Raw genomic sequence first — 17,541 nt, 5'->3', positions numbered from 1 at the left:
TCAGTATTGATAGATTGACTACAATTATAGAACAGCCCAGTCAAAAGCTAAAGTGATTTCAGTTAAAAGTTAAACTGTGATCTTATTGATGTACTGCCCTTTCTCTTCTAAGACATCATTTTTCACCTCACGTTATGCCCTTTTTTTCCTAGTGTGTGGTGATATTCATGGACAATTCTTTGACTTGATGAAGTTGTTCGAAGTTGGAGGATCACCTACTAACACACGCTACCTCTTTCTGGGTGACTATGTGGACAGAGGCTATTTCAGTATAGAGGTAAAAATTAAATTGGATACGTGGGAACTTTCATTACCTTTTTTTAGAACTTTGCTTTCTATTCTTCGGTAGAAGAAATTAAAATGAGAACACTGGCAGAACTTATAAACCTTGTTACTTTTAGTAATTAAGGTGTTAGAAAAATGTTTTCACTGGTGTAAGAAAGTTCTATTCCTTCTTGTAGCTTCTATATGTGGTAGACATATAGAAGGTGCTATATTAAACCCAGCTTTGCAGGTAAGTCAAATGTTTACCAACCTTTCCTCTTTGAAGATAGTGCACAGGCTGTATATAAATGGCATAAATTGCTATTCACCCTAAACAGGGTTTGGATTAGCAGACACTAATTCTAAAACCACAAGCTGGTGGGCTGTAATTTACTCTTAGATTAATTTCCAATGCTAAACCACCAGGCACTTAGTTTACTGTAGGAATAATTTTTGATACTGTTATGCATAGTAAGCACTTAATAAATGTTCATTGAATAAAAAAATGATTAAAATTAATGAAGTTAATGGAAACTCAAAATTTACTTTCATGTATTTTGAAAACTGAATGAAGAGAAAAAATGATTGGAATTAAAGTATAAGCTGTTGTGTATAAAAAATAAAACTATTTTAGAACATCATGCAAAGACTTGAGTACAGTGGAACCATATTCATATTTAATATCAATTGATTTAGCTGTACATGCTTGGCAAATAAAAGGCAAGTAACGTTTGAAATAGTACAGGTAATTGAATTTATAATGTGCCCAAGAATAAGCATGAGATGAGAAATTGAGTCCGCTTGCTGTTCTTGTAGTCTTTAGTCCTGCCTCTCCCTCGTAGTGTGACGGTCTCAGTGTATTTAGTGTGTTTTTAGTGGTTAAAGGTTTATTTGTGCAGCATCACTCCTAAATCCAAGTCAACTATCTCACCTAGTGCTTAAAGAAGCAGTGGTTATTCTAAAGCTGGAAGAAACTCTTTAGTTAAATAGATGTGTCTATTCATGAATCAGTGAAGTTCAGAGTTATGTGCCAGTGCCCCAAATTAATTTAGTGTCATCTGTGAGGACAAAGGTTAATGGTAGAAGCTAAGAAAATTATCTTCTTGCCCTGCTGCTCAGTAAATTCCCAAGGTCTCCAAGTAGGTACCTGGGATGAGTGGAGATGATACCTGCAGACTGTATCATTGAAATGCTTCTCTATTCCAGGTATCCTAAGTGTCCATTGATAGGGACACCTGGGTCGCTCAGTTAATTGTCTGACTTCAGCTCAGGTCATGACCTCACGGTTCATGAGTTTGAGCCCTGAGTCAGGCTCTGTGCTAACAGCCTGGAACCTGTTTTGGATTCTGTGTCTCCCTCTCTGCCTCTCCCCTGCTCATGATCTGTCTCTCTCTCTCTCAAAAATAAACATGAAAAAAGTTTTTAATTAAAAAATTGTCCATTGATAGATGAATAAATAAGATGTAATAAATATATATAATGGATATAATATAATAGAAAATTACTCAGACATAAAAGTGAATGAATGGACCTAGAGGATATTATGCTAAGAGAAATAAGTCCAAGAAAGACAGATACTTATGATTTCACTCAGGTAAGGAATCTATAAAACAAAACAAGTGAACAAACAAAACAGAAGCAGACTTATTTATAAACACCAAGAACAAACTGGTGGTTGCCAGAGGAGAGGGGAGTAGGAAGTCAGGATATAGGTAGAGGGGATTAAGAGGTACAGACTTCCATTTATAAAATAAATAAGTCATGGATGAAATGTACATCACAGGGAATATAGTCAAAATACTGTAATAACTTCATATGGTGACAGGTGATAACTATCCTTATTGTGGTGAGCATTGCATAATATATAGGATTGTTGAATCACTATGTTGTACACCAAGAATTAATATTGTATGTCAACTGTAGTTCAATAAATAAATAAAATAAAATAAAAAGGGAAGCAAACATAGTCTAAAAAGGAAAAGCTTTCTAATTCCTATTCACATCATGTTTCAAGAGACAATCAAAAATATGGATGTTTGAAAGACACATTGAATGTTTACTTCTTTGGGTATTGATTAGCATGAAGAGGTTTTATCTATCTATCTATCTATCTATCTATCTATTTTTTTTTTAAATGTTTTATTTATTTTTGAGACAGAGAGAGAGCACGAGCAGGGGAGGGGCAGAGAGAGAGGGAGACACAGAATCCGAAGCAGGCTCCGGGCTCTGAGCTGTCAGCACAGAGCCCGATGCGGGGCTCGAACTCACAAACCGCGAGATCATGACCTGAGCTACAGTCGGGCGCTCAACCGACTGAGCCACCCAGGCGCCCCATATCTATCTATTTTTGAGAGAAGAGAGAGCCAGTGAGCGAGGGGCAGAGAGAATTCCATGAGTTGCAGAGAGAGAGGGAGAGAGAGTAGGGAGCCCAGAGCTGGGCTCAAGCTCACCCAGAGCGGGGCTGGAACTCACAAACCATGAGATCATGGACCTGAGCCAAAGTTGGATGCTTAACCGATGGAGTCACCAGGTGCCCCAGCATGAAGAAGTTTTAGAGGCTGAAGAGAAGAATACAGAACTTACTGAATTTTTAATTAGTCATTATATTTAATGAAACAACTTCTTAAAAAGATAATATTATGCCAAATCATCTTCAGGTTGTTGTTAACTGACACATTTACAAATAGTTTCAATGCATTAATACATTCAATACAAAGCACACACTGAAAAACTCCATAATGATTTTTGTACACACATACTATATTCAGAATATTTTCTGTTACATATTTTTTCCTCATTTATCAACAAATGTTTCCTGATTGCCAACTTTATGGCAGGCTCTGAGGATAAAATAATGAATAAGATTTATGCTTTCTATTTTTATTTGTTTGTTTTTAAGATTAATGCTTTCTATAGGAGCTGACAGTCTGTTAGAAAAGATGCACTTGTAACTAGATTTTTCTTTTTTTTTAAAGGAACTCTTTTTTTTTTAATTTTTTTTTTTTAACGTTTATTTATTTTTGAGACAGAGAGAGACAGAGCATGAACGGGGGAGGGGCAGAGAGAGAGGGAGACACAGAATCTGAAACAGGCTCCAGGCTCTGAGTGGTCAGTACAGAGCCCGACGCGGGGCTCGAACTCACGGACTGCGAGATCGTGACCTGAGCCGAAGTCGGACGCTTAACCGACTGAGCCACCCAGGCGCCCTGTAACTAGATTTTTCAATACAGTATAAAAGTGCTTGTTTAATTTTCTGCAATATTCTTCATATTAAGACCTAGCATACTAGCATGGTACCTGACACATAGTTGGCACTCAATAGTTGGCACTCAATATTTGCTCAATGAATGAATGTTAATAAATCATAGTTTATATTTGGCTTTATCCTGTTATTTGACATTTGACTAACTTAAAGGATTTTTCTGGAATAGCTTAAGAGGTAAATGGATCAAAACATTAAAGTGACAATGCTATTTTATACCAGTTTTAAAACTAAAATTCAGGGTGTATATAGTGTTAGTTGGAAGTCACCTACTTATAAACTACCAAGGTTATAAACTTCTGTAGGCTACAGCTTAGTCCAGCATGATATAGGTATATACTTGATCACAGTTTTTTTTTTTTTTATCAGTGTCCTTGATAAGCATGAGTATGTTGTTTTTGTCAAATGGATGAAAATAAGGTAATGGAGTCCTTATTACATTTTTGTTGTTGTAAATAGTTCATTTTTGTAGAAAAATTGGGAAATGTAGACTCTAAGAAAACAAAAACTTGTATAAATCACATATAATCACTGTTAATATCAGTTTTTTTTTCTTTAAGATTTTAAATTATTTTTTAAAAGTAATCTCTACACCCAATGTGGGGCTGTAACTCACAACCGCTGGACCAAGAGTTGCATGCTCCACTGACTCAGGCAGCCAGGTGCCCCAACATCTTGTATTTTCTTGCAGTCCTTTTTCTTCTTTTACATCTGTATTTATCCTTTTTTAAAGAAAATTGAAATCATTTTGGACATTTCCTTTTGTAGTCTTTTTTTTCCCCACTCAGCATTGTATTGAAAACACTTTTCTCTGTGGTTAATGGTGAAAATACCAGAATTTACTTCACTATTCTTTATTTTTGGATGTTTGGTTTGTTGATACTGCTTGCTGCCTATCTTTTCTCTCCTTCTTCCTTACTATCAAAATTCTATTTTTTTCAGATAAGTGAGATTGGGGTTTCAGAGAAAACCTTTGATTTCAGTATGGGGAAGCCCTTAACCCAGCCCCAGGGAATGAATTGATTGGTCTGAGCTAGTCATATAAACCCATTCCTTGTCACCAGTGATTGGTCTAGGGATAAACATGGGATTCTGTTTTGCCCAGTAATATATAAAGGGAACTCTGCTGGGTGCTTTTTAGGTGTGTGAGTGTGTGCATGCATGCACATGCGTGCTGACACACACTTTGAAACACTTCGTTTCCAGAAGAAAAGACTAGCAAGGTGAAAGTTTCTGAACCCCTGTTTAACTACATCATATCAAATGTGGGTGGGTACACTATAGCAGCCATTTTGTGATCATGAGGAGGTGCTAAGGATGAAAAGCAGACCTGTGAATTACAGATCATAGAGGGAAAGAGGACATGGTTTCTTGGTGACAGCATTAAGCTGGTACACTAAATCTGGACATCTTACCTCCAGATTTCTTGTTTCATGAGATACTTAATGTCTTTATGGCTTAAACAATTGTTAATTGGATATTTATCACTTGTACTGTAAGTGGATGGTTTCTAGTTACTTCTGCATATTGTTACACCTTTCTGAATTAATAACATTTCTGATATTTACTTAGGTTAGATTCTTATAAGTAAAAGAAGTGGATGAAAGACTATGAACATTCTATTTTTTTAAAGTTTATTTATTTTGTGAGAGAGAGCAAGAGAGCACGTGAGTGCAGAAGCGAGTGGGGGAGGGATAGAGAGAAAAGGAGAGAGAGAATCCCAGGCAGGCTCCTCGCTGTCAGGGCAGAGCCCGACATGAGGCTCTATCCCATGACAGTGAGATCATGACCTGAGCTAGAGCTGAGAGTCAGACACTTAATGGACTGAACCACCCAGGTGGCCCAGACTATGAACATTTTAAAGACTTTTGATACATATTGCCTAATTGTTTTCACAGAACTTTATTCACTTTATTTATATTTTCTTTCTATACTTAATAATTGTTTTCCTTGAGCCTGTGTGAAATACTCAAGGCAAGATGATTTTTTTCATGCCCAGAGCAAGCATATGTCTTTCCTAAAGCAATGCAAACTTTGATTAGTACAAATACTAAGGACTTTTGGCATTTAGGGACTGATCTAAATGTCATTGACAAAACAAAATAGTAAAGGTTCACTTACTTCTGAGCTTTTTGACATCCCTTCTTCATTTGTACCTATTATAAACTACTTACTCTGAGGTAGGGCAAGCTAAATTTTAGTTTCTTTTAACTGATTCTTCAATAAGAGAAAGGGCTAAAGGGGATTTTTTTTTTTTTGAGAGAGAGAGAGAGAGAGAGAGAGAGAGAGAGAGAAAGCAAGAGAGAGGGGCAGAGGGAGAATCTTAAGCAGGGTCCATGCTAAGTGCAGAGCCCAACGTGGAGGTTGATTTCATGAACCGTGAGATCTTGACCTGAGCCGAAATCAAGAATTGGATGCTCAACTGTCTTGATTCACTGAGATGTCCGGGTCCTACTGGCATTTAATGGGCTGGGTGCAGGGAAACAAACATCCTGCAATATGCAGAAACTCCTAAACGACAAAGGATCATGCTTTTCACATAGTCAGTATTACCTCTGTTGGGAAACACTGTTAAATTTTGGGGATGGGTGTGAACAAACAAAGCCAAGTCTTTTACTGTGTTTTCTAGTGAAAGAGGCAGCATTGTGTATTTGTTTAGTGTTATGAAAATCAAATCAGGGTAAGGGACTAAAAGAGCCCGCAAGGATAGCTAATTTAGATGGAGATTAGGGAAGGCTTATCTGAGGAGGTAACATCTGAAGAGAAACTTGAATGACCTGAGGGAATGAGCCCTGCTTACCTGATGGGAGGTGGGGGAGGGGTGAGTACATTCCAGCAGAGGACACATCAAGTATTAAAGCTCTGAGGCTGGAGCACGCCTAATGCAGTCCAGGAATAGTAACAAGGCCAGTTTGGCTAGATGGAAAAATGAGTAGGGGGGAAGATGTAGGCGATGTGTCAGAGGGATAGGCAAGGGTTAGATGATATCAGGCCTTGGAAACCATAGTAAGGAGTTTGGGTTTTATCCTGAATGCGAAAGGAAGCCATTGGAGATTGTTTTGAGATGGGAGTGACATATTCACATGTATGTTTTGAAACAGTCACTCTGGCTGTTTTGTGGTAAACTGTGGAAGCCTAAGAGTGGGTACAGGGAGGCCAGTTAGGAATCTAATCCTGTAAGCATGGGCAAGAGACATTGGTGATTTAAATTAAGCATTTTGGGAAGCATCTGGATTTAGAATTTTGAAACCTTTTTTTGGGGAGGTGGGAAAATCTCAGTTAAATTCATCAAGCTGTTCAGATCATGACACATTTATTACTAGTCATTGCAAAGTCCCTCTCTGTTTTATTTTTTTCTTATCTATGATCTCTATTAATATTTTCCTCCTCTTGCCATTATATATGTTTCTGTTATATTTGGTATATGCCTCAGAAGACATATAATACATTACACTAATTTTATAATATGTAAGGTTTTGGTGGATAAAAGTATTTTAATTTTACATAAATATGGTAGTGTTCAGTGTCCTCAAACTCAAGCATACATCATAATTTCCTCGAGCACCTGTTCAAAAACAGATTGCTGGGCCCCACCCCAGAATTCCTGGAGTCTGAAAATCTCTGTCTCTAACAAGTTCCCATGTGATGCTAATGCACTACACTTGAGATGAATGTGACCACGCTATGGCCCTGTTTCTGTTGATTTGAGTTTTCATTTATCATGATGTTTTTAAGATCTATCCAAGTTGCTGTCTCTCAGTCATTGCTTTCTGCTTGCTGTAGAGTATTCCATAGTATACATCTATGACATTTTAGTTCTTTATTCTCAATGGTGGACACCTAGGTTGCCTCCAGTTTCTTTTTTCTGTGAACATTACTGTTATGAATATTCATAAAAATATAAATCTACTGATGGTACCATGTTTTAGTTTCTCTGTGGTTTATGTACAAGAGTGGGATTGACAGAGAAAAGGGTATATACCTTCCATACTTGAACTGACCATCACAGATTCCTCTTCAGAATAGCTGTACTAATCTATACGCCTGCCTGTAGCAGCTAAGAGTTCATATTTCCCTACGGCCCTCTTTCCAGAATTTGGTTTTATCTCATTTTCTAATATTTACAAAAATGATGGGTATAAAATAGTATTTTATGTTTCAAGTAGTATTTTTTCCAATTACTGATGAAATTAAGCATCTCCTTACATGTTAGCCATTCCACTCTTGTAATCACTGTTAAGAGTTTCTTATATGACCTTTAAGATATAGGTTAAGCATTTACCAGCATATTTCCATATCTATTTTTAAAAAATAAATGTACTTATCAGTGTACATTTGCCCTTTAAGTGCTGCTCTATCTGGGTCCTTCAGATTTTGACCCGTATTGTTTCTATTATCATTCAGTGTTTTATATTTTAAGATTCTCTTTAACCTTAACACAATGAAGTAGTATGTTTTTTGTTTCTAGTCATGCAAGATTTTTTTCATAAAGTTAGTATTTTGTTATTGATTTTATTAGTGTAATTAATTAGAGAACATAACCTGGACATATTCATTCTTTGGAATTTATGGGGACTCTATTTGTGATGAGATACCTAGTAGATTTTTGTGACTATCTTTTTTTTTTTTAAGTATCTCTGCACCCAAATGGGGCTTGAACTCATGACCCCAAGATCAAGAGTCACATGCTTTACCAACTATGCCAGCCAACCACCCCTTTATGACTGTCTTGTGTATACTTGAAACTTAATGCATTCTCTGTTGAATTCTCCCTGTGACGTTCATTACTTTTGTCTGCTTGAACTAGGAGTTACTTTTTGGGTGTTTCAGAAGAGCCAACTACAGTTATTACTGATTCTTACCATAGTCCTGTCAGTTGTTGCGTGTGTTTTGAGACTGTGAGATATGTAATGAGGGAGTGTGTGGCAAGCTGAGGGCAAAATGCAGGCTAAAGCACCCCCTCTCCCACCTCAGGTGGAGTATGCGTGATATTCTGTGGACACTCCTGGCTACCCAAGAACAAAGGAAAGGGGTTAAAGGGCTTGCCATGGTAATGTGGGAAGCAAAGGCAAATGAAAAATTAAATTCCATGCTGCCTGCAGCCCATTGACAAGTCCTTGAAACCAGCAGAGTGACTTCCCTTTAGGATCCCAGCTGCCTTAAGGATGACATTTTTGCTAGGGGCAAAAGAGAATCTTAGCTTAACCTTATCTCAACCTCCAGGATCCTGTAAATCTACTTCCTTTATCTCAAGTGCCCCAAGATATATGCTGGCAATCATGCTCCAAGCTTAATGCCCACCCCCCATACATCTGAAAGGTCTCATGACTACGGTTTTACTAAATGGTAATAAATGGCATTTCCCTAGCAACAGCTGGCCTCTCAAGGTCCTGAAAACCTTGCTTCCACAATACCTTAGGTACTTACTCTATACCCGATCCCCTCCCAACTTGAGGTTATATAATCATATAATCAGTAACCCATCACAACCACAGTGCAGCTCTTCTGCCCCGTGGGTCCTGTCCCCATGCTTTAATAAAATCACCTTTTTGCACCAAAGATGTCCTCAAGAATTTCTTGGCTGTTGGCTCCAGACCACCCCACCATCACCCCAAAACTTCATCAATATGTATACTTCATTATTAATATATATGATTGCTCTTCATTATTTGCAGATTCCGTTTTGCATACATGCCTCCCTGCTAAAATTTATTTGTAGTCCCAAAATCAATACACATAGTGATTTTGAGGTTCTAGTCCCTTTCATCAGGAGCTAGGAAATACATATAAGCATACTAAGCTGCACATATACCCACATTTTTATCTGTTTCTTCATCTATCTGTATATACCCTTAGAAAAGTGAGTTTTGATTTCAGTCCAAATTCACAAGATTCAGCCTAACCTTACCTCTTTCCTACTCTCATGATTTATGATATATTCACTTGTCTGTTCAATTCTAGTATACTCACAAAGTAGGTATATAGCAGCCAAATCATGCTTTGAAAACAGATTCACTAACTAGAGATACAGTATTTGTGTATATTTCTTTGTGTCTTTGCCTTGCAGTATGCAGTCAAAATGCTGTTTTCCAAAGTTACTTGGGTTCTTTTTTCCCCATACCCTCCTTTGTTGCTTTGTTTTTCATTTATAATACAATTAGGTTTATTACTTGTTTGCATTCTATTTTGGGCTTCTTTCACATGCTGGTTGATTACCTGTTTTGCGGAGGCACATGTAGAACATTACTGTTGTAGAAAATCAAAGCTATCCAAAAAGGTATGCTTTGAGAAGTGTTGCACCCTGCTCATCCCCCTTAAAGTGTTCTTAGTGCTCCCTTCTTTCCACCCCTTTCCTCTGTGCCCTCTGTAGGTAACTGATGTCTCTCTCTAGTTTCTGATTTATACTTCCTGTATTTCTTCTGCACAAATGAGTAAATACATGTGGATCTCTTATATCCTTTCTTTATTACAGAAACAGTAGCATACTTTTTTGTCCTTTGCTTTTTTTCACTTCACAGTATATTTTGGAAATTGCTCCAAATCTGTTTATAGAGATCTCTCTCTCTTTCTTTTCTTTTTTCTCCCTTTCTTTCTCCCTTCTTTCCTTCCTTCCTTCCTTTCGTTCTTTCTTTCTCTTTCTTCCTTCCTTCCTTTCTTTCTTTCTTTCTTTCTTTCTTTCTTTCTTTCTTTCTTTCTTTCTTTCTTTTCTTTCTTTCTTTCTTTCAGCTTCATGGTACTTTATTGTGTTTGCTCAGCCTTACATCCTATGTAGTTATTTAGTTTGTTTCTAAAATTTTGCTATTATAAGCAACACTGCAACTTTGTGCATATATATTTTCTTGTTGGAAGTGTATCTTTAGGGTATGCTTCTAGAAGTGGTCGAAAGTTAAATGAATATGTTGTTTTATCAGTTTTCGCCATATTTTTTTTTACTGTGCAAATTATTTTTATTTGTAGATAGTCAAATTTATCCATTTTTTGCCTCTGGTTTTTTGTCATTAGTACACTTTATCTTAGCCAAAAGGCCAAGAAACATTTGGCTTTTTGTCATTAGTGATAAAGTTTTCCCCTACACTAAAGGATAAAGAACTCACCACTTTTTCTTCTAGAACTTGTATGACTTAATTTTGATATATTTGTTTTTTGATACATTTATCTCCTTTATCCATTTGTCATTCATTATGTATTATGTGAGAAATATAGATCTAATTTTTTTGAAATGCCACCAATTGTCCCAGAGGCATTTTTTGAGAAGTCCATCATTACCCCCTGTGATTTAGGATGCTACTTTTATTGTATACCAATATTGTATGTACTTGGATTAATTTCTGGACTGTTTTATTCCACTGGTATATTTATTTCTATATGTGCCAGTACTACTGTTTTGTTTTGTTTTTTTTTTAACATTAAAAAAATGTTTATTTATTTTTAGGGGCACGGGGGTGGCTCACTTGGTTGAGCATCTGACTCTTCATTTCGGCTCAGGTCAAGATCCTAGGGTCGTGGGATCGAGCTCTGCTATGGGCTCTGTGCTGAGCATGGAGCCTGCTTGGGATTTTCTCTCTCTCCCTCAGCCCCTCTCCCCAACTCGTGTTCTCTCTCTCTCTCTCTCAAATAAATAAAATGAAAAAAAATTTTTTTAAATCTTTAGCTTTGAGAGAGAGAGAGAAACAAGCAGGAGAGGGGGAGGGGCAGAGCGAAAGAGGGAGGGAAGATCTGAAGTCCGGTCCATACTGACAATAGAGAGCCAGATGCTGGGGCCCAAACTCAGGAACTGAACCTCGAGATCATGACCTGAGCCAAAATCAGATGCTCAACCAACTGAGCCACGCAGGTGCTCCCAATTATAGAAGCTTTACAGTATCTTTTAATATCCAGTAGGGCTAGGCCCCCTCCCCATTATATTTCTCTTTTTCAGTGTTTTTTGTTTTTGTTTTTTGTTTTTTCCTGGCTGTTTTCCTGGCTGTTCTTGCATGTTTATTTTTCCACAGAACTTTTATTATCAACTTATCTAACTCCATAAAATAACTTGTTGGTATTGGAATTGCAGTGGTTTTATAAATTAGGAAGAACTGATGCTGAATCATCCTATCCAACAACAAGGAATGTTTTCCATTTGTTTTGCCTACTTTTGTGTCTTCCAGGAGATTTTTAAATTTTTCTTGGTATTAGTTTTGCACATTTCTTACTAAATTTATTCCTGTGTGTTTAGTCTTTTTTGCTGGTATTGTAAATGGAGTTTTCTCCACCATGTGTCCTATTTATTGTTTGTGTATGTTAATTTTATATCCTGCCTTATTACTGAATTCTTTTATTTTTTGAATTAGTTTAATCATTGATTTTTCTGGAGTTTTTCAGGTATGCTATCATATCATCTTCAAATAGAGTTGTTTTATTATTTTCTTTACCCATTCTTAAGCTTTTAATTGATTTCTCTTGTCTAATTCAATTAGCCAATACCTCTAATATAGTGTTGAATAGTAGCAGAGATAGTGGATATCCTTGTCTAGTTCCTTATTTAGTGGAAATTTCTCTGGTGTTTCCTCATTAAATAAATACAGATTTTAAGATATATGTATATATATATATATATATTTATATATGGGGAGATATATATATATATATATATATATATATATATATTTTTTTTTTTTTATATGGGGGTGGATTTGTCACAGAGCTCTAGATACTTGGAAAAACCATGGAAATAGAAATTAAGGAAAGGTATCTATCAAGTCTACTCTATGCTCTGTTGGAGTCTAGGGCAACAGCTTGTTCCTTTCAAAAAGCTGGAAGGTTTCATGTTTCAGTTTGGGAATGACAATTAGATATGCCATTACAACAAGTCATTTAAGTCATTTGAATTCACGTAAATTGTCTTTGTGCGTTGTCATGGTCACAAATAAAAATTTATCCTTACGTTTGCTTTTTATAGTGTGTGCTGTTTTTGTGGAGTTTAAAGATTAATCATCCCAAAACAGTGTTTCTGCTTCGAGGAAATCATGAGTGCAGGCATCTTACAGAATATTTCACCTTCAAACAGGAATGTAAGTATGATCACTTTTCCAGAACCTTTTTATTTGTTTGTTTTAAGTAAACTGTACTCCTCACAGGCTTGAACTCACAACTCTGAAATCGAAAATCCCATGTTCTACTAGCCAGGTGCTAGCCAGGCGCCCCATAACATTTTTAGTTACCCTTTTGTCAGTCCCAAAATGAATCGCACAGAAACCAAATAAAGAAACTAATGGAACCCAAATGGTTTCTGTTGTTTATTTTCTGATAAGAACCAAGATTCTACCTTTTAAGACATTTATTTTGAAAATATCTTTTGTGGTTTCTCCCTATTATGTAATGTAATACATTTGGGATATTTGGAAAACATAGAAAAGTCCAAAGAAGATAAAAGTTGTCCACAGTCACGCCACTTAAAAATAATAACTATTGGGGCGCCTGGGTGGCGCAGTCGGTTAAGCGTCCGACTTCAGCCAGGTCACGATCTCGCGGTCCGTGAGTTCGAGCCCCGCGTCGGGCTCTGGGCTGATGGCTCGGAGCCTGGAGCCTGTTTCCGATTCTGTGTCTCCCTCTCTCTCTGCCCCTTGCCCGTTCATGCTCTGTCTCTCTCTGTCCCAAAAATAAATAAACGTTGAAAAAAAAATTAAAAAAAAATAATAACTATTATCTCACTATTTGAGATATAGTCTTTTCTGCATATATAAAAACCTATCATGAAATAGTTGAAATACATATGTATCTATACATATTTTCAAAAAAATTAGACTATTAAATGTACTGTTTAATAAATTGCTCTTTACATTTTATATAATAACTTTTTCTAATTAAATCATTAAGTACCATTAAATATCTTTGAACATGATTTTAAAATGTTATTATAATATTTTAAAAGTATTTCATCCTGGGGCGCCTGGGTGGCACAGTCGGTTAAGCGTCCGACTTCAGCCAGGTCATGATCTCGCGGTCTGTGAGTTTGAGCCCTGCGTCAGGCTCTGGGCTGATGGCTCAGAGCCTGGAGCCTGTTTCAGATTCTGTGTCTCCCTCTCTCTCTGCTCCTCCCCCGCTCATGCTCTGTCTCTCTCTGTCCCAAAAATAAATAAACGTTGAAAAAAAAAATAAAAAAAAAAAGTATTTCATCTTATTGATGCACTATCATATATGTAGCCAATTTAGTAACAGCTGTATGACATTTCTGTTGTTTCCAACTATAAATCATACTGTACTAGTAAAAAAAGCTTATTATTAAGGTAGAATTTTTTTGAAAGCCAAAACATTGCTAAACCATTTGAAAAAAAAAACAAAAAAACTGGCACATTTCTTTGACCAGCACTCACAGTTGACTCTTAACATTCAGTGTGATGGTAACTAAATTGGGCTTGTTTGAGAGAACTTGCCCCAGGGCATTTGTGCTTATTGTTTCTTGTCTTCCCAGATAGCTATCTGTTTATATATAAGACCTACATCCTTACTTCATTCTTGTCATCTCCTCAGAGACTTTCTTCCCTGGTTCCTTTTTCTAAATTAAAGATCTCATCATTTTACTCTCATACCTTGTCTTTTTATTAATGGTATCCATCAACACCTGAAATTTATATATATATTTTTTTATATAAAATTTATATTCAAGGGGCGTCTCGGTGGCTCAGTTGGTTAAGTGTCTGACTTCAGCTCAGGTCATTATCTTGTGGTTCACGAGTTCGAGCCCTACGTTGAGCTAGGTGCTGACAGCTCAGAGCCTGGAACCTGCTTCGGATTCTGTGTCTCCCTCTCTCTCTCTATCCCTCCCTCTCTTGCACTCTGTCTCTCTGTCTCTCTCTCTCTCAAAAATAAATAATCATTTAAAACTTTTTTTATTTAGCATTCTTTAAAAAAATTAAATTTATATTTAAAAAATATATTTATTTGTTTGTTGTTTTTCTATCCTGCCGTAAGTTAAATTCCATGATGACATGTTTTATCCACTGTTATTTTTCCAGAATAGTATCTAATAACTCATTGGAGATGTTTAAAAATAGTGCTTGAATTAATTTGTTAAATGAATGATCATCTAGGATTTGTATCTTAGCACAAATTCTCAGAAGAGAATTACTAAGTCAGAGAGCATGAACATTTTAAAAGACTTTTTGATACATACTCTAAATAGCCCTCCAAAAAGATTATATATCAGTTTATATTTTAATGAAGTTTTATATTTTTATATAAGGTGAAAAGAAAATACTGAAATAAAACCCACAAAATTTTACCTTTTCTCATTCCTAAAATTTAGTATATTCTGTATAAAATAAGGAAGCTGAACTAAATTCTTGGATATTGTCTGGCTCTAAAATCTGCTTCTTTCCTCAAATAACAATAAATATATACAAATGTTTTAATGTCATATAACTGATGGTTTGATCGGATTTCACTTTGTGTCCTATTCCAATGATTATCTTGGAGGAATCTATTATAAAATATTTAAAGTTTTATTCCCCCCAAAATATTCAAAGTTGAAAAAAACTGATCCTGGGTGACTCACTCGGTTAAATGAGCGACTCTTGATTTCAGCTCAGGTCATGATCTCATAGTTCATGCGTTTGAGCCCCACATCAGACTCCACTCAGTCGCTGTGCGGAGTCTGCTTGGCATTCTCTTTCTCTCTCCCTCTCTGCCCCTCCTGTGTACTCTCTCTTTCTCTCTCAAAATAAATAAATAAACTTAAAAAAAAAACTTTCAAATTTGTTTTCTGAGACTCAAGAGTTTATCCAATCCTTGGCCCCAAAATCCCTTTAATTGATACAACTTGGTAGTGTTTCATATGCTCATATTAACTCTTGTTACCATAGCTTTCATATGCTCATATTAACTCTTGTTACCATAGCTTCCTACACTGAAGTTGACAGTTGTAATGATGGCCTTTCTCCTAGTAGATCCTGAAAGGAAAGGTCATTCTTATTACAAAAAATTTTAGAGACTGAACACTTAAAAAAATTCCTCTGACAGAACAGTCAGCTACAAGTGGGCTTTTGCCCTACAGATCATTCCAGCCCTTGGGACTTATTAGAATAAACAGTTCAAATCAGTAGGTAATAACCAGCAAATTTTTTTTTAAAGTTAGATCTCTTGGTGAATGTTTAAATTGCTATAAAGTATTTGAACAGCAGTTTTGGAATTTCTGTAAAAATTTTTGACCCAGCAATTTGGCTTCTAGGAATTTATCATGCAGATTATATAGGCGTTTTGTTTTTGGTTTTGGTTTTTTTGGGTTGTATAGGTTTTTTAATGCTATATAACAAATTACCACAAATTTAGCTGTTTATTTATTTTTAAAGTTTATTTATTTTTAAAGCTTATTTTGAGAGAGAGAGCATGGGGGAGGAGCAGAGAGAGGGAGAGAGAGAGAGAGAGAGAGAGAGAGAGAGAGAGAGAATATCCCAAGCAGGCTCCACACTGTCAGTGCAGGGCCTGATGTGGGGCTTGAACCTTAAACTGTGAGATCATGACCTGAGCCACAGCCAAGAGTCAGATGCTTAACCGACTGAGCCACCCAGGCGCCCCAGGCTTATTTATTTTTAAATATTTATTTTGAGAGAGAGAGAGAGCACACATGCATACACACATATGCATGTGAGTGGGGGAGGGAGAGAGAGAATCCCAAGCAGGCTTGGTACTGTCAGCACAGAGCCAGATGAGGGCTTGATCTCACTGACTGTGAGATCATGACCTGAGCGGAAACCAAGAGTTGGATGCTTAGCCAACTGAGCCACCCAGGCGCCCTTGAGAGAGAGAGAGAGAGAGAATTTGAATATCAATAAGGGACTGCTTAAATAACTGATAATATGTTTTAAAAAATGGAATACTAGGCAGCTATTGAAAGATCACCGTGGGCCTAGATGTGCTCCTTTGTAAATTAAAAATACATAATGTGTAGGGGCATACACACACAGACATACACACACACACACACACACACACACACACACACGAGGAATATATATAGAGAGAGAGAGCAGAAGAAATTGATAGCGGTGATTATCTGTGGGGAGTTGAGTCAGCAGGACTTGTATTTTTGATTTTGTATCTTCCTGTGGTGCTGCTGGAGTTGTGCTTCATCACCACCTTGTACTACTACTGTAATAAACTTTTAAACTGGTAACTTCAAAACCACCTGGATGGGTGCCAAGCATTTAAGAGGCTTTTTAAAGACCCCAGATAATTGTCCTGCATGCAGCAGTTTAGCACACCTGCTCCAGAGGTTTGGAAAATATCTACTATTTTTCATTTGAGAACCACTTCACCAAATAGTTGAAAAATTGCAACTATTTTGTATTATTTTTCTAAGCCAAATATGGGGATATTACTCATTACACTTCTCTTTCTTTACCTGGGAAAATTAAATAATGCATATCAAGCAGTTGACAAAGGCCCTAGAATGATTAGTATTTAGCAATAGGTAAGTAATAAGAAAGCTGCCTCAGGATGCCTCTGTTCTGAATTAAGGTTTAGGTTTTTTTAGGCAACATTTTATCCAGTTCTTCCTCTGTTTTATCAGAGTTCTTTTTTTGGCTAGTATAAATTGGTTCAGACTATTTTTAGAAGATGGAACAATAGGTTTGGGAAACATTTTAAGCGTTCTCATTTTTTCACAGAATTTCTTATCTTCGGTTTTTATTTGCTTTTCACATGCTTTAAACCAGGTTTCTTTTCTTCTCTTACCTACAGACATACTCCTGTTTCATTCTAATGCTACATCTGAAATGTGAATAAGTCTTGGTACAAATACATGAATATAATTTCAAATTTTGTTCTTATAAGCAAGGAGCATGTGTGCTGCTTTGCATGGGTATTTTCAGTGATAAGCTGATCTCTCGTAAAGGGCCACCATGGCTTTTAGAATCAGCACCTTATAATTACTGCTAAGTGATGCTTAGTTCCAGATTGTGCATCTGTAGTCTTGAGAGTATTTCTAAGGGAGTTAGAATATTTTGTAAGGGAGGAGTTGTTTTTTTCTTACATCAATTCTT

General features: G+C 36.5%; 1 protein-coding gene across 5 annotated transcripts in view; it reads left to right on the top strand.

Moving 5' to 3' along the window:
• PPP3CC (protein phosphatase 3 catalytic subunit gamma) overlaps positions 1–17,541 on the top strand; it is a 104,531-nt gene that overhangs the window by 39,776 nt on the left and 47,214 nt on the right. For all 5 annotated transcript variants that reach the window (XM_019828439.3, XM_023252505.2, XM_023252506.2 and 2 more), the window contains exons 3-4: positions 153–277; positions 12,462–12,573. In XM_019828439.3, coding sequence (XP_019683998.2) covers positions 153–277; positions 12,462–12,573 — 237 coding nt within the window. The remainder of the gene's footprint in view (positions 1–152; positions 278–12,461; positions 12,574–17,541) is intronic.

This window comes from Felis catus, chromosome B1 (assembly GCF_018350175.1).
Source record: "Felis catus isolate Fca126 chromosome B1, F.catus_Fca126_mat1.0, whole genome shotgun sequence".
Taxonomy (NCBI): Eukaryota; Metazoa; Chordata; class Mammalia; order Carnivora; family Felidae; genus Felis; species Felis catus.
This window is presented reverse-complemented; position numbering and strand designations above follow the sequence as displayed.